This window comes from Diceros bicornis, chromosome X (genome assembly GCF_020826845.1).
Source record: "Diceros bicornis minor isolate mBicDic1 chromosome X, mDicBic1.mat.cur, whole genome shotgun sequence".
In the NCBI taxonomy this organism is placed as follows: domain Eukaryota; kingdom Metazoa; phylum Chordata; class Mammalia; order Perissodactyla; family Rhinocerotidae; genus Diceros; species Diceros bicornis.
In genome coordinates, this window is record NC_080781.1 from 14606432 (window position 1) to 14632713 (window position 26282).

At 39.0% G+C, this 26282-nt stretch overlaps 1 protein-coding gene and 1 pseudogene across 2 annotated transcripts in view; one reads left to right on the forward strand and one right to left on the reverse strand.

Annotated features, from left to right (window-relative positions):
* NHS (NHS actin remodeling regulator) overlaps positions 1–26282 on the forward strand; it is a 336002-nt gene that overhangs the window by 298738 nt on the left and 10982 nt on the right. For both annotated transcript variants that reach the window (XM_058535507.1, XM_058535508.1), the window contains exons 4-6: positions 21166–21228; positions 23282–23474; positions 26105–26236. In XM_058535507.1, coding sequence (XP_058391490.1) covers positions 21166–21228; positions 23282–23474; positions 26105–26236 — 388 coding nt within the window. The remainder of the gene's footprint in view (positions 1–21165; positions 21229–23281; positions 23475–26104; positions 26237–26282) is intronic.
* On the reverse strand, positions 8355–16361 carry LOC131400642 (calcineurin B homologous protein 1-like; annotated as a pseudogene).

The window sequence follows — 26282 nt, forward strand, 5'->3', positions numbered from 1 at the left end:
TGAATCCTCTCATCACTTCATGCTTCCCCATCCTATAAGGGAGGCTTGTTCTTCAGGGTAACCAATTACCAGAGTGATGTCATCACTGCTGGTGATTTCAGCCTTGCCTGAGTGGGTGTGGCTGTAACTCAGCTCAAGCCCCCAAGTATGGATTGCAGATCATGAAGCTGAGCCCAGCTCAAAATGCCTGCCAACACCGTCACCCCAGGTGTGCCTTCTGAGGCCTCCGTGGAGACAAGTGAGCACTTTGTGCCTCTGAGTAGGGCATCGTTAAAGTGAGGGGCCATGGTCTCTGTGATCAAATCAGCCCACACTGCCTGCCCGAATGGCTGGACCCCTGCTCCCTTGTCATTCCAGTTTGAGGCCCCAAGTCTAAAGAAGTTACAACAGTGTGGGTATAAATTGAGGTTTTTATTTGAATTTAAGTTTGTATGTATGATTATAAACCCTGCATCCTAATGACTTTTACAATATGCAAAATATTTGGGTCACATGATGCCAAACATCCAGCTGAGAACAGACTGCATCCAAGAGAATCTGCATGATATAACATACCCAGATGAAAAAGTGAGTGATATTGGACAATACATAGACCTGTTTTCTACTTGTGGCTGAACAGTAGGCTTCATGTCCTTCAGACTCATCAAGTGCCTACTAAGTGCCATGTCGCGCTCACTACATTGCTACAGTGCAGCCCAGTGATAAGAAAGGAAGGTAAGAGCCTCTTAGGGCTTTTCTAGGTCTTTATATAGAGCAGCTACACATGCTAGTGATTTGTCATAAAAGCCCCTGCTCGACAAAAGTTCTTATTAAGCTCAATTCTGCTTGCTGAAGCATTTGCTTTTAATGAGGCATTTTCTGCATAAAAATGCTAAAAATATTTTTCCCATTCATTATAACATGTTTTGTGGTTCATTAAGTTCGTTTTCTTGGTGGGGGGAGGTAGGAGAGAAGAATGTTGAGCATTTACAGAAATGGCATAAAAATATTACCCTTTGTCATAATCTGCATAATTTTTAATAATGTCTAAATACCAAAGTAAGACTATAGGAAAAGGCTTAAAGTAATAAATGGCAACGAGGGTGCTTCATTTACCCAACAAACATCAGTAAGAGAGGAGTCTAGATCATACTTATGTAAACCAGAAAATTTACCCATCTCAAATGGTAATACTTAGTATTTCTAAGTAATTTGGGAAAATTTTAACTGTTTCATTTGTTCGATTGAGTTTGGGTCACCAAGTTCATTGGAAGATTTTCCATTCAAGTTATACCCTCAGACCTGGAGCTAACTCAGAAGAGAACACAGTTCTATGCATTAAGCTTACAAGAGCTGTATGCTGCTGTGAGAGGAAAGGCTGCAGGTATAGGGACAGGAAATTTGCAGCCCAATTGCTGGATGGACATTTTCTTAGACAGCACCTCTCCTTCTTTCATCTACGAGACTTAAGCCATTTTTTTTGTCATCTTTTAAAAAAGCATCCACAATGAGATTCTGATGTACAATCTTCTGCAACTCTGCAAACGGTTATACTATACTTTGGTCATTAATGGCATGGACTATGAACCACACTGCCTGGATTTGAATACCAGCTCTACCATTTACTAGCTGTGTGACCCTGGACAAGTTAATAATTTCAGTGTCTCAGGGATAACAGTAGAGAGTACCTCATAAGTTTGAAACAAGGACTGAATGTGGTAATACTTGTAAACAGTACCTGATGCATAATAAGCATTCAATATCTATTAGACATCATTATCATCATCACTATTATTATTAGCCAATCAAGTCCCTGAGGTATCAGTAATATAGTGATAAGATTATGGGTCTAACTGGGTTTAAATCCCAGCTCTACAACTTTTTGGTTGTTTGATTTGGAAAAAGTTATATGTTTTTGAGTCCCAGTTTCTTTATCTGTAAAATGGGGATAATAACTTCAATTTTATAAGGTTTATAGGAAGACGTAATACAATGTTGTACAAATACAATTAAATTGTGTGTGTGTGTATGAAAAAGTGTCTAGCATAGTGCCTAAAATACATGAATATCTGAATCTATATTCATAACCACCTATAATAAAATTCTTACCATCAAATGAAAAGCCTATAACATATGCTCATATATAAGACTGGAGGAAGTATAAGTTGTTGCACCCTTTTTAGAGGGCAATTTGCCAATATTTAACAAAACTATAAGATATTCATACCCTTTGATCCAGCAATTCTATGTCTAGGAATTTATCCCAAGGCAATAATGATAGTGTATGCAAAGATTTATTTACTAGGATGTTCATCAAAACACTGCTTAAATAGGAAAAATAATTACAAATATCCTAAGTGTCCAACAATAGGGACTTAGTTTAATGAATTCTGATATAATCAAAGGATAGACTACAATATCAAAAATAGTGTGATACAAGAATGTTTAATGATATGGAAAATGTATGTTTTATCATCAGGGATTTTTAAACAGTGTATAAAATTGTGTATAGTATGATCTCAAAAAATATGCATGTATATGTGAGTATGTATACACACATGCATAGGGAAAAAAGGCTGGAAGACTATATACTTGTGGTTCTCAAACTGTGTGATGAGGTACCCCAGGGCACTGTAGTGAAATCCTAAGGGTGAATTGGGATATTTTAAATTTTTAAGGGGCACAGTGTCATCTGTCTGGTGACATCTGGTGATGGCTCCAAAGTAGCCTCATAGCTCCTACAAATAGAAAGAGGGGATGCTTGGTTTCTTGACATTTGATTTATATCAAAGTTCTCCAAGGGGAACTCACAGGAAACTGACCAGCCAATTTAGCTTAAAACTTTCTATCAGCTGAAAATTCATGGGGTATCTCCTAGTCAAAGCCCATCTGGGAGTCCTCTTTCATCAATGGTGGCAAAGGAGGGGATTTCAGGCCCAGATGGTTTCCCAGAGGAATTCTACTAAACCTTCAAAGTCCAGATAATCCCAATGCTCTATAAATTGTCTCACAGCATTGAAAATGAAGTAGAACTTCCCTATTTCTTTTATAAACCTTTTATGAAGGTTTGATAAATAAATGTGATAAAGAAAAAAAGAAGAAAGGAAGGGAGGGAGGGAACTGCAGACTAATATCACTTATGATTATTGATGCAAAAATACTAAATGTTAGCAAACAGAACACAATACCACATAAAGAAATTAGTATGCCATGACTAAATGAGATGTATTTCAGGAATGAGAAGTTTGTTCATTAGGAAATCTATTAGTATCATATACCATATTAATAGATCTAAGGGGAAAAAACCCATATGATTATCTCCATAGATGCTGGAAAGTCTTTACATCAAGTTCAATACCTATTCTTTATAAAAAAGACTTGAGAAAATAGGAATTAAGTGGTACTTCATTAACAAGATAAAAGATATATACCTTAGTCCTGAAGCCAGTATTTTACTTAATAGGGAAACACTAGAGGTATTTCTGCTAAAATTAAGAACAAGGTAAGGATGCTCATGATCTCTGCTACTAATTAGCCTTATACTAGAGAGATTAATCAATGCAATTAGACAAAATAAATCAATTATAGACATAAGAATTGGGAAAGAAGTAAACATATATCTAGTTGCAGATGATATGATACTATACCAGGAAAATCCTACAGAATCAATGATAAAACTAACACACAATAAAAGAATTCAGTAAGGTAGCAAGATATAAACACATAAAAATCAATACCCTTCATTTACACAAATGGTAGCCAATTAGAAGACCTAGTGGCAGAGAAAACTCTATTTACAGAAATAACAAAGAAGATTAAATACTTAGGAATTAATTTACCAGAAATATACAAAACCTATATGAGAAAAACTTAAAAGCATTCTTAAAAGACACAAAATCAGACTTTCTCAAATGGAAGGAGGTCCTCTGTTCTTAGATAGAATGATTCAGCATTATAAACAAGTCAGTTCTCTCTAAGTTAATTTATAAATTTAACACAATCCCAATAAAAATACCAATAATCTTTTTTAAAAATTAGTTAGACCCATTGATACTAAAGTTCTTAGGAAGAAACAAACATACAAGAATAGCCAGGAAAACACTGAAAAAGAAAACCTACAAGGGGTAACTAGCCCTACCAGACATTAAAATATCTTTAAAACCCTTATACTTAACAACAGCATGGTACTGGCACTGACAAATATACCAGTAGAATAGAATACAAAGTCCAGAAATTGACCCAAGTATAAATGAAAACATAATATGTGATAAAAGTAGTATCTCAAAACACTGAGGCAAAAGATAGAGTTCTACTTAATGATGCTGGAACAACTGGGTAGCCACTTGGTAAAAGAAAAAATTTTATAAGTTTCTCAACCTCGGCACTATGGACGTTTGGGGTCAGATAATTCTCTGCTGTGGGGGTTGTCCTGCACACTGTGTGATGTTTAGCAGCATCCTTGGCTTCTACCCACTAGATGCCAGGAGCACCTTTCCTCCTAGCTTTGACAACCCAAAACATCTCCAGACACTGCCAAATGTCCCCCAGGGGGACAAAATTGTCCCTGGTTTAGAACCATTTAATTAGATCCATACCTCACGCCATACAGAAGATTAAACTCCAAATGGATCAGGGACCTAAACAAAAAATGAAACCATAAAAGTACTAGAAGAAAATAAGGGTGAGTTATCCTTTGGCCTCAGCCTAGGAAAAGGCTTTCTAACTCTGACTCAAAATACAGAGGCAATAAAAGAAAAGTTGATAAATTTGAACAGTAAATATTTTTGCATGCTCAAACACCATAAACTAAGTCAAAAGACAACCAAAACTGGGAGAAAATATGTGCAACATATGCCACAGAGAAAGGACTAATGTCACTAATAGATAAATACCTCTTAAAAATTGAGGGACAAAGAAAGGAACAAAAACCTGGTAGAAAATTGAGAAAAAAGTCTGGAATAGACAATCCAGAAAAAACATAAAAATGTTTATTAAACTTAAGAAAAATTATTCAACACCACTCATAATTAGAGAAATGCAAACAACACTGAGATATCACTTACCACCTATTAGATTGGCAAAAATTAAACAATATAACAACATATTCTATTGGTGAACTGGGGGGAAACAGGCACTCACATACATTGCTGATGGAAATGCAAACTTGGTACAATCTATGTGGAGGGGAATATGGTGACATCTAACAAAACTACATATGCACTTTTTGCCCTAGCAATCCACTCAACATACGCCTCTAATAATACAAAAAGGTTATTAATTGCAGTGTTGTTTACAATGACAAGATATTGGAAACAGCCAAGGTGCCTACACATAGATGGAGGTATTTAAGAGCTATTTGTCCATTAGTGGTATTAGCCCTTTTTCTGTGGTATATGAACGTGTAGCGATGGAATAAACTACAGGACATCCACACAATGGAGTACTATGCAGCTGTACAAACAATGAGGAAGATCTTTAAAAACTAATAGGAGTGATTTCCGTGACGTACTCTTAAGTGAAAAAGGCAAAGCCCCAAATAGTGTCAATAGTATGCTACCCTTCATGTTAGAAAGAAGGATGTATAAGAAAATATACAGGTATCCACTTATCTGTGTAAAAGAAATAGCCAATTCTGCTATAACACATATGCATCCCTGAAAATCTCCACACTATGCAAAGTTGCACAATAAAAACTGAAGGGTTTCTGGGGATAACAGGGCACAACCCTCAAAAAACTTCTTCCATGACACACACATGCACAAAAAGATAGGAACTTAATAAAAAAACAGTAGCACAGTTTTACACATTAAATGGTTAAGAAATACATAATACAATAAATGAGTCACTTTACCTAGAAAAAACCCTAAAGTTTGCTTGTGGAGTGGGTGTTAGAGGGCTGCAGCTTATGAGTTACTGTGAAGAGGTGGAAGGAGGGGTACCTGAAATCAGAGGGAAGGTTGTAACCCCAGGTGTGGATGGTGTGGCTCCTAACACATGAGTGAACTGAGGGAGCTCGGAGATATTTGAGGTGTGTGCATTTTGTGTATTCTTACACAGCTCACAGAAACCTAGAATTTCTCATGCGTGAAATCATGCATAAACAAACACAAAATGCACATTAAGCTCAAATTCTTCTCTAAGATATCAATCACGTTGGAACAAATTTGCTTTTTCAAAACAAGCATTATAGCAAAACTGACTGTACAGGAAGGATAAACCAGAAACTAATGAGATTGGTTTACCAACAGGCAGTGGGTGGGAATGGGATAGAAAGAATGGGGGATCGGAAGGAGGTAGGAGGGTCGAGGGAGAGGGACAATTCTCGGAATATATTTTTTGGGTAGCTCTAACTCTTAGAACCCAGGTAATGTTTCACATACCTCTCCCCCCAATAAATAAATAATTAACATCAACCAGAATGTGAGGAGAACCCAAAATGAAAAACAAACAATAACAAATAAACCTAACTATATTACAAATGACTATCAAAACCACACTGAAGTAGGTAGGGAAAATAATAGCTAACCTAAGTAACTTTAGAAAGAAGTATTTTTGTTTTAACCACAAATATTTATTGATGGATTGATGAATATAATTTTAAATAGAACAATAAGGCACAACCATGGATTAAAACAGTTTGCTATATTGCCAAAAGAGGGAAAAGCCATAAACTTAGGAACTTGAAACATACAAGTCAAAGACCCTCGGAGGTACTGAATAGATAAGTATCAATTTTTCCCTTTTATACAATTCCTATATTATTGGAATATTCTATATTCCAATAATATTGGAATGATCCTTCAGACAGAACTCCTCATTCACTTATACTTGAGCCATCCCACCTGGCCACTCCTCTGTTCCCCACTCTTTTCCCTTCCCTTTGCAGTGGTGTTCTTTAGCCATTCCCTCCCTAAAGAATTGTGTGCACATCTTCCTTCCTAAGCAAGCAAGCTAGCAAGCAATGAGTCAGAGAAAGCCAGCCACGGTCAGATATATGACTGAATAGACTTAGACGTTAGGATGGCAACAGCCTGATTCAATGAGGTCTAAACTAAGCTGACTTGGGCAAAGAAGCTGCTCTAGCTTGCTGAAAGGTCTATGATGCCACCTCAGGTTGTGCCATCACTGCCAGACCCCATGTTTCTAAGAGATTAGCAGTGGTATACACGAGGAGGTAGGAAGCCAATGTAACCGGGCAGGTAATGTGACAGTACAGTCAATGCTTTGGACCTCTACTGGGAGCTGACTATGGCTTCTAGCATAATCATTTGCCAAATGCAAAAACCTTCAGGACAGTGAGGACGATCTTTAAATCTCTTGGACAGGATAAGTTAGGCACCTCCGTACCTCTCATCTTTCTACTTGGAAATGTGAAGTGAAAAACATCCCAGGGCATGCAACACTGAGGCATAAACCATTGCTGCAGAGGTGGGACTACAGGAGGCTTTTGGGGTGCCCAGCCTCCTTGTTCAAAAAGCCATGAGAACGTCCCCAAGCATATTGTCAGAGTAGCCATTCTGGTGGTGACAATGCCCCAAAGCTGAGCAAACCCGCAGGCATATGGCTATTTTCTGAAGAACCAACACTGTACTAACAAGAGTAGCCATATAGGTACTGTACGTGTGCAGAATCAGAGGCCAGAGGTCAAGTGACCTGGGCAAGCCACCTAGAAGACTTCGCTTGACACCTTTCACATTTCAAGAAGACTATGTCCATTCAGCAGCCCTTTGATGACACAGCAGAGTGCAGGGGACCAGGAGATTGTCTCATTCTTCTGAGAGAAGTGCTGGTTCCCTAAAAGCTCCTGAGGATACAACATCCCAGAGGCCATTTATGAGCGAAGGTAAATAAAAACTGCCAGACCACAGAACCATCTTGTCAAGTTAGACATATATATAACAGGCATAGCCTGGGGTGCCAGGCAGAACAGAGGGGATTTTGAGGCATAATAAAAATCAGGAAGATTGAAAGATCAAGTGAATGGTAGGTTGAGTGACAGAGAAGCAGGAAGCAAAGGACATATGGAAAAAGTTGAAGGAGCGTGCTGAAGCCTAACTGCAGAGAAGGCAGCATGGCTACAGTCTACACCCAGTGAAAGAGCTTGCTTGGCTGGTTCTTAGCATGAGTCGCTCTCTCACTTTCTCAGACTGGATGGATGTGTGGCATTCAGCAGCATAACTGAGGGGGTGATACTTACAAATGGAGAACTGGTGAATGGATACTGAAGAGAAATCGACTGGGTGTGCCATTCTGTAATGCCCTGTTTACACCAAAGGCAGGTTTGTGTTGACAGAGCACATGTGAGGTTGTCACAAAACAGCATCGTATCTTGGGAGAAAGGAGATGTACTAGAGAGCAAGGAACAGTTTGGTCTCAGCCTTTTAGTCAAGAAATTGGATGCTCATTTTCTGTTCTATGTCCACCTTCTCCAAAACCTTAACAAATTCTGCAAAAGATAGGGTTCCATCCCCATCCTGATCAGCTTCCTGGATGCTCCTGTCTGTGATGCTGCTCAGTTGCTCATCCGAGATATTCACTCCAACCATCATGCTTAGCACCTGGAATGCTCATTGCGAGGGATCTTATCATCTTTATCCAAATCATATAGTCAGAAAACAAAGTACAGTTTGTTGCTTCAGCTTTGAGTGCTTCTGGTCCATTCTTATTTTTGTTCTTTGCATTATCTTCAATGGGTCAGAAATGAGGCAAAGTTTTTATGAATCCATGGAAGTTTACCTGGTCTTCTCCCTCTGGAAAGAAGGCACTGATGAGCTGGTCTCCCAGTGGGTTGATGACAAGTTCTGGAATCCACTGGAAATCTTCCTAGCTGTGGGCCCTTTTCTAACCTTTGTCCAGGCTGGTGAACCAGCTGTGGAGGTGGGTAATCTGATGGTGGGAAAAGCTAGTCTCCTACTGGATTTTCTTGAGCTCTTCCCTCTGCAGTAATGTGGAGGCCTGAGACTCTACCCCCAAGCAGGAGCTCCTCTGGGAACAGCCGTGCCTGAAGCAATAGTAAAAGCTAAAGACAAAAGGAATTGTACATAAATATTGTACTCTAGTTGGTAAATTTGTTCTTCACAAGAGAGTGAGTTAGAAATTATGAAATTACTTTATGTGTATAATAGAATTGAGCAAATAAATAAATATGTTGTGGATAATGACAGTTTGTCACTGTTGGAGAAAGGAGTTACAAATAAGAAAAGGGGATGGTCTAGAATGAATCCTGTGGTGTTGGATTAGAATCTAAAGTATCAATACAAATTCATACATATATTCTCTCTCACACACATACATACATATATACATGTATATGCAGATGGATAGGCATAAAATAAATATGTATATATGTGCATGTATGAGTATACAAATGTATATTTCCTAGCTCTGTCATCTGAGAGAGCTTTAGAAGCAATGACACTCTAGTAACATTGAGCACATCTAGTGCCCAGATCTTGTTGCTCAAAAAATAATAGGGAGCATTAGGGAAAGAGGGCACAGGAGCCAACTTGAAGGAGCTCCCAATGGCCAAACGTGGGACACTTTGAGCAATAATATAAATAATGATAGTAATGGATTATAACACAGAGAATAAAATAAATATCCACGAGTCTATACTGATATAAGTAAAATTGGGATAAGTAAATAAATACATGGGGGTGGGGTAGCTCTTCCTTAAAGAAGAATTCTAATTAATAAATGTAAAAGTATTGATGGAAATTTTAAAAATCACTGTTAGCTAAATACAACAGTAACAATTTTTGTAGGCAATAATCATCAAAGGATGCTAAAATAAGTTGGGTGAAATTATGTTGAGAAATATGATGTTTGCATAGTCTCAAAGTTTCTCCCCACAAGATACTTATTGATTACAAAGAGAAAATAGTAGCTTCAGCTGCAGAAACCTGACAAACACCGTCTTAACCAAGTGATCAAAGTTAACCTCCCCAGTAATAGGGCACGCCTATATATGAACCTCCTGATGTGATGCATTGAGATGACACTTCTGTGGGATACTTTCCAAAAATGTGTAACCTCAATCTAATCAAAAGAAAACATCAGACAACCACAAACTGAAGGACACTCTAGAAAATAATTGGCCAGTTGACACTCTTCAAAAGTGTCAAGGTCATGAAAGACAAAGATGAGGGACTATCACAAATTGAAGGAGACTAAGGAGATTTGACAACTAAATGCAATGTGGGACCCTAGATTGGATCCTGGACCAGAAAAAGGGTATTAGTGGGAAAACTGGCAAAATCCAAATAAGGTTAATAGATTAGTTAATAGTATTAAACAATGTTAATTTCCTGGTTTCAATAAATGTACTACGGTTATATAAGATGTTAACATTAGGAAAAGCTGAATAAAGAGTATATGGGAACTCTCTCTACTATTTTTACAACTTCTCTATAAGTATAAAATTATTTCCAAATAGAAAGTATATATATATATATATATATATATATATATATATATATATATATATATATATATATATATATATATATATATATACCTTTAGCTGTGGATATTTCACAGTTCCTGGGTTGGGACTTATATCCCAGTGCTATAACAGATATATGGCTTCAGGAGAAGGTAAGTTCAACCAGGAAATGCTTAGTTCAGAATTTCTTTACTTTAACTAGCAAAATTTAGAAGACCACAGACAATCTAATCTGATTAGAAGTTGCCATGGTGTATGACACTTTGGCCCCTAATGCCACACGTTCCCATTTCAGAGTGTGGAGTCAGTTTGTCATAGCAGTTCGCCCTCTGCTGAATGGAATGTCTAGCTCATCTGTTCTCATCAGTCAGGTCCCTTGATCCAGGCCCAGATCTGCAAATACTTGGGACATGCACCTGCTCTTCCCCTGCACACACCTAAGGCAGGCATTTCCAATAGATTATAACACTCTTTCTAACATAGTCCACACAGCTACTACCGATCAGAGTCGGCACCTGAGCTGAAACATTTCCTATTGCTGCGTTCAGCCTGCAGTCAGGTCCATGGGGACCCTTGATGTCTAAGTCCCTGCTTAGATTCTGATGTCTAGACAGACAGGCACAGAAGTCACCCTTCCTCAAATGTGGTGAGAGACTCCAGCAGTCTCACCAAGCGTCCCTCTCCAAGCCTCTTCAGTGATCCAGAGGTAGAATGTCTAATGGTGTCTATGGTATTGGATGAAGATGCTTGACATGAGATGGAGCCCTATGGAAAAAGTTGATCAGGTTCCAGAGGAACACTGAGGCCTAAATCTTTATCATCAGGATTGACAGTTAACTCAGTCCAGCATATTGTGTTCACAGTTATATTCTTTGTCAGACTTGATAAAATTAGCCAGGAAAGGATATCAGGGATTCTTTGTCATTTCATAGCCTGATAGTGGTTTTTTAACTTATCACACTGTGGCATCCAGGGATTTTAAGATAAAAGACTGGCAAATCATACTTTTCTTCTTACCAAGGAGATGCATTTGAAGGACAGGGGACATACCAACAGCCTCCTTGGGAAGTAAATGGAGGAAAATCATTCAAACTAGGACCCAGACCTCCTTGGTCATAGTCCAGAGCTATAAACAATGAGCATGTTTACTCTTTCATTTTCTATTAAGAGGAAAAGACTAGGTCTTACAAGAAAGCAACTTTTGAGAAAAACTAAACTAGCTTACAGAAGAATTAGAAGACTGAGAATGGAGTTCTAAGCCAGGAGAGAGGATTAAAGACTAGAGCTGGCAGGAGGGGTATTTCAATAGTATTTGACCTGCCCTGGGTAGACTTTCTCACTGCCTCACTCTCTCTCCCATCCCCAGCTCTGTCTTCTCTTATCCAGCCTCTCCCCTCCTTCCCTGTCGCCATGGGTCCACATTAGAGATTTTTGATATTCTATTGGTTTATAAGAGCTGAGACTGGGAAACGCTGACCAAGCCTTTCCTTCGCTATAAAAGAATTACATATACCACAGTGTCCTAGACAGGTCTCGTTTTGCTTTTATAAAATATCTTCATAATTTGCAAGCTCTCCCAGAAGTATTCTGTTGTTCTATAACCTGTCTCAAAATGGTTCTGTCCATCCAAATTAAGTCTCTCTTGCTTCAGCATAGGTCCCTTTATCTCATCTAGTTTGCTCCTTTAAACCAGTTAAGAAAAATTCTAACCTTGGTATAAGAATCTTTGACATACAAATTCTTCCCTAATCCTAAACCTTTAGTTCCTCCATTCTGCCTAAAGAAATAAGTTCAAATCAGCCCAACTCTCCAGCCTCTGTACAACCTGGTCCTAACTTACCTTTTCAGATGAATGTCCCACAAATCCTTTGCATAGACCCTAGACCTCAGCCAAACCAAACTGCATGTGCTTCTCTAGAAAATATCCTGCACTCTCAAAACCATATCTCCACTTGGAATGCCCTTTCTCCCATTGTGGCCTCTCATTTACTCCTTTATTTTGAAAAAAATTAACCAAGCACCTACTATTAATGTACTAGAGGGATACAAAAATGAGTGAGACAATCTCTGCTATCCAGAATACATGGATACTAGAAGAAATTATATGGTATTGAATATAAGGTGTTAATACCTAACTGGTATGTGGTATTAGAATGGGGTCGGGTGTTAGGATTAAACTTCACGGTAAAGGTAGCATCTGAGAAGGCCTTGAAGGTTGGGGCAGAATTTTGATATGAATGCTGGGAGGAAAGGGATTACAGGCTGAAGAAACCACGAGAGCAAGCACACGGGCAGGAGAAAATGGAGTGCGTATACATGAATTCAAATATTTTGGTTTGGCTGCAGTGCTTCGAAAGACCAGATCTTGAAGGATCTTGAATGTCAGACTAAAAAGTTTGAATTTATTCCATAGGCATGGGAAATTCTTGAAGGTTTTTGAGTACGGAAATAACATGATCAGAAAAAGTAGTGCTTTATGAAGATAGCAGGCCATACATGTATAGGATTGACTTCCTCGAGTTCTAGAGGATCTTTCTTGGGATAGTAGGGAGAGAAGAGTCTGACATTAGTTTCAAATATAAGATTACAGGAGTGGCGATGCCTATCACACTCCCCATTTAACTCATCTGTCTGGTCTTTGCAGAAGGTAGACAAATCTTGGAGACTAGCTCTCTAAGTAGCTTGTGACTTTAATTGTAGCCGCTGTTACAATATGGTATTTTTCTTGGAGCAAATCAGCACAGCACCTAGCATGTGGAATGATACAGCTATTGACCCCAGCAAATACTTTTTCCCTCTATACCCATTTTCAAGGGTCACCAGAAGCAGTTTGTTTTTTAGACTGTGTCAGCTCTCCTGTTCTCTACCATAATCTGCAGAGATCACTATCATCTTGACACCCCCATGGAACATCAAACTGGTTCATATTTTCCTGATTGGACTGAGGAACTGGAAGTAGATGCCTCAGACACAAGCAAGCCAGGGCTGAAAGACTGGTACCATGTACTTTATCAGTCAGGGTCCAATCAGGAAAACAAAAACCACACCAGTTATTTTCACAGAGAGAATTCAATATAGGGATGGTATTATGAGACTGACACGGCAAATGGGAAACTGAGGTAACACAGAGATAGTGACGGCAGAAAGTAGCTGACATTCCTAGGGTAGAACCTAATAGGGAGAAGCTGGCAAAAAAGAAATGTTGTTTGCAGATTCCCAATATCACAGAGCAGAGTATGGAAGAATAGATTTGGAGCTGACAGACAATAGCTTAATAGCCAGCATAATAGCTAATGAAAGCATTAGCCAGTGAGTCTGGTTTACATTAAATATTGTGAGAAATAAAGAAAATTCCTTGTTGCAGATTTTAGTTTTGGAATTCTTTCTTTCTTTTTAAAACATTAGCCTGGCTGTGGAACAGCCAATAAAATTACTTCACTGTACACATCATTACAGAATATTCTCAGGTTGACATTCTCTTGCATGCCTGAGACATTTCATTGTTCAAAGTATAAGCAGACAATGGAATACTACTCACAATAAAAAGGAACAAATTTCTGACACGCACAACAACTTGGGTGGATCTCAAGGCATGATGCTGAGTGAAAGAAGCCAGTCTCAAAAGGTATGATTCCATTGATATGACACTTGCAAAAAGACAAAACTATAGTGATGGAGAACAGATTAGTGGTTGCCAGGGGCTAGGAGTTGGGGAAGACTGTGACTATAAAGGGACAGCATGGGGGACTTTTGGGGGAAAATGGAAATGTTCTGAATCCTGACCGTGGTAGAGTTACATGAGTCTATGCATGTGATAACATTCATAGAGCTATACTCAAAAAAAGAGTCAATTAAAAAAAGAAAAAAAAAACAAGGAAAAAAGTAAAGGCAGAATGTGCATGGCTTATGTGTGAGAAGGTCTTATCTTTTTAAATGTTAAAAAACTTTGCTGTGGTGAGGTCAAGTATGATGCTACTGAGCCTTTGCCACATCTGGCCTGAGCTACGAGGGAAAAGCGTCACTTGGAGTGAGGCCAAATGTGGAGCATCTCTTCAGTCACGGCGCACCTCCGAACCCCCAGCTGAGGGCCAGGCACGGAGCATGAGGGAGGAACTCTGCCCGCACCTCTGGGCTGTCCTGGGACTCACGCTGCCAGCAACTCTGATTTGGGTGAAGGTATTTATGCTATTTGTACAAGAAGGAGTTCAAAGCCTCCTTCTTCCCTGCACTTCAAAGCCTGGCCTGCCTTTTCCCCACTCATGTCTTTTATTTGGTGCTAGCAACCTTTGAGGACTGACGAGCTGAGTGGCCTTTGGCAGTGACCCGACTAATTGGCAAAGCTGGCACAGAGGATGAATAAGATACTCACTGGCATCAATATCACAGTGATCAGGGTCCAGTGGGCCTTGTTCTGTGTATTTCTTGACAGGCCAGAGCAATTCTGTGAATAAACCACTGAGCAGCAGCAGAAAGTGTTCTCCCCCCGCCACCCCAGCCTCCCTGGAGCCCTCTTTTCCATTCACGTGGGGACTACTTTCCACACATACCTCAAAATATAATTTTGTTATGCTCTACACATTTAAATTGCTTCGTTAACAGAACACCATTAAAAAAAGTGTTCCTGAACTTTAAAATACATAAAATAATTTTGCATTCCATCACCCTAAGAATTTTCGTTCAGTCGCAGCTGAGATCAAAAGGAGAGAGATTCTTTGCAGTTACACACTGTCTCGCAGAAAGCCTCTCTTTGGGTAAAACTGCACCATTGCCATTGCCACTGCCATTCAAGCTCTGCTTACTAGAGGCTGATCTTATACCCAAAACGTCTATCAATCTATCAACAGGATGAGATTCAAAAGTGAACGAGCACCTACTCTCTTGTGTCTGGCTTCTTTGCTCCACATACTATTTTAAAGTCGATGTTGCATGTATCAATAGTGTGTTCTTTTTTATTACTGTGTAGTATTCCATTGTATGAATACATTAGTCCACAATTTCTTTATCCATTCTGCTGTTGGTAGATATTTGGGTTGTTTCTAGTTGTGGGGTTTTTTTGGGGGGGCTTTTATGAATAAAGCTGCTATATATAAAAATATTTATACATATTTTTGTGCAAGGTTTTTTGTGGACATACTCATTGTTCTTACCTCTGTATACCTAAGAAGGAATTAAAGGATAGACATATGTTTAAGTATATTAGATCCTGCCAGTCTCTGAAGTGGCTACACCATTTTACACTCCCGCCAGAAATTTATGAGAGTTCTAGTTGTTCCACATCTTTACCAATACTTGGTATTATTCATCTTTTGAATTTCAGCCCTTCTGGTGTATACTAGTATATCGCTGTGGTTTTCATTTGAATTTTCCTGATGAGAAATGATGTTGAGGACCTTTGCAGGTGCTTATTGGCCTTTTGTATATTTTCTTTTGCAAAGTGCTCAGGAGAACTGAGGAAGTGGTGGTGGCAATATCTGTCAGGGAAGAGAAACAAGAGTATTATTTGGAAAAGCAGACTTAACAATGATAAGGCCATGTTTCCCAGTCCCGAATATTTATGCATTTTGGTGTTTTAAATAGATATTAATGTATAAAGTTGTTCAAAAAAGAAGAACCCAGTAGGCACCTGTCCCCAAATATCTCCTTCCTAGCCTACAACCATTGTCCAGAATTCTGCGTCAGAGATTTATTCCTTTTGGTTCATCACTAGGAGTTGGCAACACGTTCACGTGAGTGCTGCGGGCTTCCTGCTAGCCTTACAGCTGGCTGGGAGAGCGTGTGAAGGGTTTGGGTACTTGGGGGTGCTGCATTCAGGCCCTTTGGGGAAGCATGAAGAGAGTGGTGACAAAGGATAAACCAGGAAAGGGAAGAAAGGCTTAGGACAGAGAAAGCGTAAGATGTGTCCTAAACTTTTACTTACCTCATCATTTTGTATTCTCATGGTTGTTCACTTTGGTAAAAGTCGGAGTTGAGGAGAGAGGAAAGGAAGCAGCACAGTATGAGTTAAAATGATATTATTAAACATGTTTGGAAGATAAGAGCATAGTGCCAGTCAGTAGGAGACTTCGGGGCAGTCTCAAGGTAATAAAAATGCTCTGTAATTGTAGCAGCAAGAGTGATATATGAAGAAGGTATTGCCAGACTCCTTTAAGCCTTCCAGAAAGATCAAGGCACTTCATATTTATGGACAACACTTACATACACTCCGGTGAAGAAAAATCTGAAGCAGACAAGGTCCCCTCCATCTCACAGACAGGCCATAATATGTGCAGAAACGCAGGGACTTGATCTAAGGACAAACAAGCCCCAGGGAAGAATGAGAATAAGAGCCCAGATCACCTCACTAGGAACTCAGTGTGGCTTGCAATGGACATCTTCACACTAAGGTTTTATTCCTGTATTCAAATGTACCACAACATCCATTCTCTAGTAAATATTTCTCATGTTTAAGGACAGCATGATAGTAATAAATCAGCTCTGAAAGTTGACTGCTATAAATGCCATGTGGTATCAGTTAGATCACAAACCAAAGCCAATTTTTCAAAACATTTCCTGCTGTAATACCCACAACATTTTAACAGATGTCTTTTGGAAAGTTTTGAAGCAAAATAAGCCCCCATGAGCATATAAAATAAAACCAAAAAGAAAGTAAAATATGGAGTGGAGGGATGATTTTTTTCTTTTGGCAGTAAGAGAAAGGTTGGGGAAAATCTTGAGATCTTTGGAGAAATGCTTGTTCATAGCCACAAATGTGAAGAAATGAACTTTTCTCACACACACCCCACAAGAAAGATTAGAGTTTGGAAAATATTCTTTCATTATTCACCAAAGAAATTTGTTTGACTGCTTTTGAGTATAATGTCTGTTATTTCTTGTTCTGAACACTAGTCATAAGTAAAACTCTAGCTTTTATTGAAGCAGTTTCATGGGAAACTAGGGAAAGGATTTGACGGTATAACTGTTGGGGCCAGCAGGGACAGAAATGGGGTGAAAGCATCAAAGAAGCATCTTTTGTCAGGGACAAGACAGGCATGACTGGTGGTAGCTGATTCTAAAATGGTATAACTTGGAGTCTGAGGCCTCTCAAAATCAGTGGTAGGAGGGCCAGAATAGGAGACTGGAAAAGGAAGGAGAAATTTTTTTTTGCATTTTTCTCCAACATTTTATTATGAAAAATTTCAGAAGTATAGAAGTCAAAAGAATTGTATAGTGAACTCATAAGGGTGATATTATTTTTGATCCAACAATTTGTTTCCACTGGCGCTGACTTTGACCCTCATCAAAGAAATGCTCTTGAATGAATGAATGAGTGGTCTAACAATCTTCCCAAACACTTATTCTGGGGAAGCCAAGGTTGTTCACTGCTACTCCTGCATGGAGTGATAATTCCAAAAGCAGGAGTCCCTATGGGTCTGCTTCTATCATCTGTTGTTTTGGATGCTTCTTGCTCATGCTGTCTTGTCTCCTCCTTGCCTTGTTATCTTTGACTTTGTGCTAGATGTTGTACCGCAAAATTATATGTGAAAATAATTGGATATTATTTCTTTGGAGAGGATTTTTGTTTGCTTATGCCAGGCACATGGGGGGGTGCTAGCAGTACAACAAATATTTATTGAGCATTACTGAGGCAATAGGAATACAGTTATGAAGAAGAAATGATTCCTGCCCTTACAAGTCCTACTCTGAATAAGCAATAGGGATTCATTTAAATAGAGCCTTTAAAGAATAATTTAGTTCATACAAATTTCATCAGCATGCAGCTTTTCCTAACTGTATCCATCTGTACCCGTTAAAGAGTGGCATGCTGGGCCATGTAGAGATGCCCTGAGGGAGCAGTTGTCTTGCAGTTTTATTTCTTAGATAATTTAGAAAAAAATTCTATGAACTGATTATTGCATTCACCATATAAAAGTCTAATCAGAAATATTCAAAACGATTTTAGTTCCTTTGACCAAACACCAAGGAAAGAGGATGCTTTAAAACACTACACTAAGGTAGTTACTAATTCATGGCAAAAATAAAACCATAGCCCATTTGAATATTATAAATTTAAATACTCTAAATCAACAGATCATCTGCAGGGACTTGTGTGCTTGTGTCTAGGTGGTAGAATCAAAGAACACAACCTTTCCACATACAAGCTCAAGAGTACCTAGTTTTAGCCCTCACAGGCTGGAGGTTGGAGCTACTATCAAAATAGTGGAGGCTGATTAGCTGAGAAGGAATCTTCTGTGGAGCATAACCCACAGAGACCTTGACTTAATGATGGTGACCAGAACTGAATGGTCTGAGCTCCCTCTCTGGCCTTGCCATCCTTAGTTATTTCCAGGTGTTACCTCATGCTTGTTTAATGGGATCGGGGTGGTTCTCAAACAGATGGAAAAGAAAAACCACTCATCACCCCCACTCCTGGAAAAAATACTCAACAGGAGAGCTGACTTAGGAGATTTAAGACAAACTACCAAAATTAATATATTAATATAATTAATATATTTTCTGCTCTGCAGCTTCCTGCTGTGTAATTTTTTGAAATCCTTTCATGAGACACCAAAGCCTTTGGTTTCTTGAAAACAGGTTCCTTTTCCATGTAGGCTTTGCTTCCCACTTCCCTGAGTTTTCTCTCTATTTTGCACACCCCCCTGTCTTACCTGAGACCTGCACATCACTATCTGTGAGTGATTCATATGAGAGAGCCAGGTTAGTGTCTGAACTCAGGCCACATACACCACATCTAGTAAAATGATCACTTTCAGTGAGGGAGCCATAGACGCTACAAAATCTTTTGTCTTAAATAAGATCTAGATCAAAGTTAACTGGGCCTGAGGAGACGGCATTTGCTTTGCTTAAAAATTAATGAGCAACTCTGTCAGTTAAAATTTAGAAACTTAGGATAGAATTAGACCTTGAGCGTTGCCCCACAAACACCTATCTGCCATCGGCTGAAGGGTAACCAGAATCAGTACTGAGCCTCCAGGGGAACCAAGTGTTGCTTGTGGTTTCCTCTATTTGTTTTCACCTATGGGCACTAAGATGGTAAGTACCCTTGGATTCTGTGGTGTCTGCTTCCTCCTGAGATCTTGAGCACGACCCTTACTTTATTGGGGTTTCCCGTCACTGTTAAAACACACAGAGCTAGTATCATTCAAGTGCACAAATAATTTGTTGAGCTCTTACAATGAGGAGGCATTTTGCTGGCATCATGGAAGACTGAAAGGAAAATTAAATATGGCTCCTGACCTCTAGGAATTCATAACCTAATAGGTGAAAAAGACATATCCAGGGAGAATTCATGTTACATTAAGGCAACACTACATGGAAAGCTGTAATAGAGGCCTAATTGAATCCCAAGCTGATAGTTTAGAGTTTGAAACAGTTTCAATGTCCTTTTCAGTAGATCCTGAAAAGGAGATTCTGGTTACCAGATTATTCTCCAAATAGGACTGGCTACATAATTTGTGGGGCCCAGTGCAAAATGAAAATGCAGGGCCCCTTACTGAAAAACTAAGAGTTTCAAGACAGTGACAGCATTAAACCAAGTGTGGAGTCCTGAATGCAGGGACCTGTGTGACTGCACAGGTCACATGCCTGTGAAACTGGTCCTGTCTTCAAATATAGTCTGAATATGAGGAAGAGGCAAATTTTGAGCAGTCCAGAGGAGGAAATTATACACAGGAAATTTTCTTCCAAGTAGTTCACTGGAAAATAAACTCACTCTAAGGACAGAGAATAATTCAATCTTTCCCAAATTTGCGAATGAGATTGGGATCTAAAAGATAGAGAGTTACAGGGGCCGGCCCCATGGCATAGTGCTTAATTTTGGCACATTCTGCTTTGGTGGCCCGAATTCACCATTTCAGATCCCAGGTGGACCTACACCACTCATCAGCCATGCTGTGGCGGCGACCCACATATAAAAAATAGGGGAAGATTGGCACAAATGTTAGCTCAGGGCTAATCTTCCTCAAGCAAAAAAAGAGGAGGGTTGGCAACAGATGTTAGCTCTGGGCTAATCTTCCTCAGGAAAAAAACAAGTTACAATTTGCAAAGACAATTTCACAGGTATTTCCCAGCTACAAGGTAAGGATAATAATAATAGTAGCAGTGGTAGTAGTAGCTGACACCAACATATAGAGCATATTAAGTGCCAGGATTCCTCTGAGTCTCTTACGTATATTTACTTATTTAATCCTGAAAACAGCCCTGGAGGGTAGATACTATTATTTCCCTATCTTACAGATGAGGAAATTGACCTTAGAGAGGTTGAATAATTGCCCCTGGTCACACAGCAAATAAGCGGTAGAACCAGGATTTGAACTCAGACAGTCTAGCTCCAGAGTCTATGCTCTTAACCGCTCTAGTCATGCGTTGCTTAACGACGGGGATATGCTCTGAGAAATGCGTCGTTAGGCAATCTCATCGTTGTGTGAACATCATAAAGTGTACTTACACAAACCTAGATGGTATAGCCTACTATACGCCCAGGCTATATGGTACTAATCTTATGGGACCACCCTCCTATATGCAGTCCGTCGTTGACCAAAACATCATTATGCAGCGCAACTGTATTTATGCTACTTCTCATAAGATAAAGATGCATTTGGAAGGAAGGAAGGAAAGTAGGAAGGAAGGAAGGAGTTATCCCAGTATATTCATTCATCAGTATCATAGATATGGCTTAACCAGGGTATACTGTGTGTTGTGTGCATGTTTTTAATTTTTTCTTTTTTTGCATTTCATGTTCATAGTTTAACAGCACCCGTTCGCCCTCCCCCACTGAGTGTTGCCACATGACCCCATGGAGTAGAAAGGTATTGGTTCTGAGAACATTCCATACACAGCCCTATCCTACTGTCTCCAGACACTTTCACTTTCTTGTCTCTTTTGACTTTATGGCAAACTCTGTTGTTTCTAACTAACTAACTAACAGTTTCCTTTTAAATCAATTTAAAGAGTGGTATTTTCCTAACTTGAATTAAATAAAATATAATGTAGACAGTGATGCCATTGGCTTTTTTCCCCACTTACTTTTCCCCCCTAAACTGCAACTAAGGCTCTGTTCAAGATGGGCATCACCTACTGCCACTCTTGGACTTTGTAGTCAGGAGGAAAGAAATTCCAGCTTGGCTTATATTTATTAGAACTGTCAAGGTTCAGCTTCTCAAATCAAAAAAAGGGAACAGGACAAAAGGATTCTCTGGCAGCCAATTGTCCCTGTCGCCATTAAATAAAAAGTGCTTTTGGCTGCTGGTCAGAGCCTGTAGGCAGGTCACTATTCTTTCTTTGTTTCCCAGTCCATTGTTATTCAAGGAAGGAATCGCCTACAAAATGTGGCCTCTGGTGGTGGGGCTTTCTCTCCGGCACTTGCTCTCTCTCCCTCGCTTTCTGTCTCTCTTTTTGCATGCACCAAACTTTTTTTTTTTCTTTTTGGAAGTTACCTAGGAAACAAAGTCTTTTGTGCTCCAACTTTATTTGAGCTATTCACTTCGCTGGGAATCTGCACAAAAGCTGAAGAGAGAAAGAAGGTTGCAATGTTTTACTAAAATGTTCATGGCGAACACATTTTTCTCAAGGGGGGGAATCATATCCTGTTGGGTGTGCTGGGGGGCTTTGCAGATACCTCTGACAAGGTAAGCAAATGCTGGGGGTTAGTTTAAACAAGTAGCTCTCGAATCTTCTCTTTAAGGGCACTTGAGAACAGTTCATTTAACAATATGTGAAATCCTCTGAGTCAACAGGGCATGAAGCTTCCAAATGTGAGGATGATCACATTTTTAAATGATCCTGATTTTAGGACAGAATATTATTAAAACCTAACTGGAATAAGAGGAAAAAATATTTATTTTATACAAATACCCATCTTCCTCTAAATTGTGGAAAGAAAGAAAACTAGGTTCAGTGGTGAAAACTGTGTCTTTTAATAATCTGGTTTAGAAACCCAACCCTAAAATCAAAATTGGTATGGAGCCTTTTTAATAATCTGGGCCAGGAGCCCAACCCTGAAATGAAAGTTAGACAATATTAATATCTATCAAAGGTTTGGATGGAGAATTTTCAAAGGTCATATAGAAGTCAGGCCTCTCACTACACAGCTGGGAGAAAAGCTTCGCACTGCAAAGCTGAAAGAAAATAAACCAAGACCGTTTTACTCTTCTAAATCTAAAAAAGAAACCCACTTGAATCTTTCCTCCCAGTAACAGCATTTGTATTTTCCACTAGAGTTGGTGGGGGGAGATTCTTCACTTTTGCTTTTCTATGTGCATACACTGTTGATGAAACTGTGTTTTGAAAATGTTATTCACAAACACCATAGTCCTGCAGTGAAATTGACTCCTTGTGTTTTAATCTGGCCTCTTGGATTAGGTTGGCTTGTCCTTCAGGTGATATGTTCTGGAATGTCTCCTGACTCCAGATTTTCTGGCACATTTTCGAAATCTTTTCATAGGCATCTAAATCATCTCCTTTTGATCCTAGTCATCTAGAGCTCTCAAGACTTTCACTAGGAATTGATGGCGAGGCGGATATCCAGAAAGTGGATTACCTTTCTTGGAGACTCACATTTTTCTTCAGTTTGAAGTTTGGGGATTTCTGGCTACCTTGTCTCTCCTCTTGTCTGGCTACCTCCTCTCCTCTCCATTTGACACAAAAAGCATGTTTATTTAGCCCATTTTTTTCCTTTTCTGTCGCTTGACTATTGAAATTATAACTTTCAATTAGCTGTGCTTACTAACTATTTCTAGGAATTCTTCCTTTGACCTAAAAGCTTACTTCTAACTTCATTTTTCTTAACTAAACTTTGAAATTCCTTATATGTGTGCTTATGTATAACCATGATGGCTGAGTCTGAATGTACTTCATTTGCAGTCCCATCCCCCAGAGGACGAAGATACAGATGTCATGTTAGGGCAGAGGCCAAAAAACCCAGTACACAATATCCCCTCAACACTGGACAAGCAGACCAACTGGAGCAAAGCACTACCTCTCCCGACGCCGGAGGAGAAGATGAAACAAGATGCCCAAGTGATTTCTTCTTGCATTATTCCCATCAATGTCACTGGTATTGTTCTGTTCTTTTCTTAGGGGTAGTCGGGTCAGAATATTCCGTCTATTAAATATGTTTAAAACCTGTGCTGCTGGGCATACCAGTTAAGGATACCGCTTTGTAAACAAGTAATACCTTTTTCATCAGAATACAACCAGAAGATGCTCAATACGCTTTTGTCAGGTTTTGAACATCAATTTGCATATGTTCTGCTGGGCCACTTGTTATGTAAATGATGGACATTTTCTTTTGGAAAAAAAAAAGTCACCAAATAGTTCTTTGGCCATAGCTGACTGAAATAACGGAGAAAGCGGCAGTGATTAATCATATGATAATGATGCGAGGCACTGCAAGAAAGGAAACAGCAAACCCCAGGTTTCTAAAACTGCAAATAGTGATCCTGTAGACCAACTATAAAATCTGTTTTCATGCTTCCTTGGATGAAGGTAGGCTTGTTTAAAAGATCGTTTAGACTTGTGCATTGATTTCAGGGATTTTTGACCTAAAAACATATAGGTTCATAGATTAAGGCTGAATTCTACTCTCAATTCAGCAAGCCTGTCTTCCATTCACTCTGTTTTCCTCCTCCTGGGTATTGAGAGTTTGAATATTAGTCTGGATTGAATGCAAGCCTGCTCAGACTTTTCTTGAAAAGTTTATTGGGAGCAATTGTAAATTCCAGAATTGGATCTGGTAATCTTAGTTATAAGTAAAATAATGTTATAAAATATTCTAACTTTCAAAGATAGCAATTAAATGATCTATCCATTAGGCTTTCTTTAAACATCTCTAATAGCTATATTTTAACTTATTTGTACATTGAAAATTTCAAAATGGCCATATTATGACTGATTTTCATCCTGGTACGACGTGACCAAAGTTTGCATGTCGCTTATGATGCATTTTGGACACAGCTATTATTAAGCCCACTCAAATTACTCTCACACAAAGTGGAAGCAAATGATGATCAGGTATCTGGGATAGATATTATTTCCTTCCCGAAAAAAAGGAGTTCAGGTTGATCAGCTGATTGTGAGTGGGGAGTTAATTTTCCTGATGACCTATTCAACTTGTAGGATAAATTATTCTAAGGATGTGCACTTTATCTGATCTACGTAATCTAAATGGGATGGATTAGGGGAGTTCAGCTGTCAAAATGGATCATTTTGGCATCCTCTTAAATTAGCTTTCAGTTCTGGGAACATCTGATTATTAGCATCACCTGTTTTCTTCATGGCACTGTAAGTAAAATCTTGTTTTCAAATTTAGTTCTTTGATCATGGGTCTTGTGATTTAGGAAAAGGGAAGATCTTTCCTTCTGCTTTATTTCAGGAACTCTCAGGCTAAAGCCTAGATTATATGTTGATTTCAAGAGCTTTAATGAGAAAGTTGTTAATTATGTCCATATAACACATAGTGTCTGTATGCCATGTGTTCTATAATTATTACAATTAAAGTGAAGGATTTTAATTTTTGGTTGGAACTAAGAAAGGAAAATTCCATTAGTACAAATTCTCTGATAATTTTGTAATTATTCATCATGTGATACCTCATACAGATTTTTCAAAGCGAGTTCTAGCAACTGTTGTCGCTGTGATGCTAAGCAGAACTCAAACGGCTTCATTATACAGCTGAACCAAGGTTTAGCATGCCATCCTGCCCCATGCTTAACACTCAGGACAACTCATGAGGCAACCAGATTCCAAAGCTCTTTTTTCATTACGGCTTTCTGGGGCAAAGCTCGCTCTGAAAAATCCATGGCACATGCCTGTGCCAGGCAGGAATTTGAGTTCCTCACCTCCTTCCTCATCATTCTAGTTTTGATAGGACCGCATGTAGTGTGTCAATAACGTGATCATGGAGAAAGAAACTAACAAGCATCATGGTTTTCCCCCTGTATTTACAAAAGCAAACAGACACACGTTGTAAAGACCGGGGATTCCAGCTTTATTTAGAGTTGGTATAGAAGGTAGATCCACTTAAGTACAGACCTGGAGACTATCTTGTATTTTTATTTTATATTGATAAGACATTGGTGCTAAACCAAAAAGTGTCCAATTTAGAAAGTAGACAGAGTTACATGATGATTTAAAGAACAAATCTCTAGGCCGTTTTTTCCTCATACTAAGTGTGTGTGTGTGTGTAGAGGGTTTGGGCATAGTGAGTAGACGGGGGAAAAACCTCACAAAGATGCTTTTAATGAAGAAGTCGGTGAGGATATGTTAGCTGAACTAATTCAGATTAACATCTTGGCTACGGATCCACTGTGCAAAGATATTAGCTTCAGAGAACCCAGAAATAGACCAGTAAATAGTAGTAACTAAATGTTGGAAGTCCTTAAGGAGCCATTTCTGTGTGACAGTGATTCTTTGATGTGATTTTTCTCTCCTCTTTCTTTTGATTTTCCTTCTTGGCTTGTTCCTTTTGGCAGTGCAAGCTGTTGTGGAGAGCTGCATTTAGAAGTAAAGCTTAATGTACTGCAGCATAATTTAAATAAGAGCTGAATAAGGGCTCCCTTATATTTGTTCACAGGCTTAATCCAAACTCTTCCTTTACTTCCAATCAATAAATATCACTGTGTTCCAAGCAAATGAAAATTTGTTTGCCATTTCTAAAGGCTAATGAGACCTATTTGTGGATTGCAGGAGTTGGTTTTGACAGAGAGGCTAGTATACGCTGCTCTCTTGTTCATTCACAATCAGTACTACAGCGGAGACGAAAACTGAGGAGGAGGAAGACCATCTCGGGTATCCCCAGAAGAGTCCAACAAGAAATAGGTGTGGTATAAAACTGTTAATAGTTAACATTCTGTCGGGTGCTGAT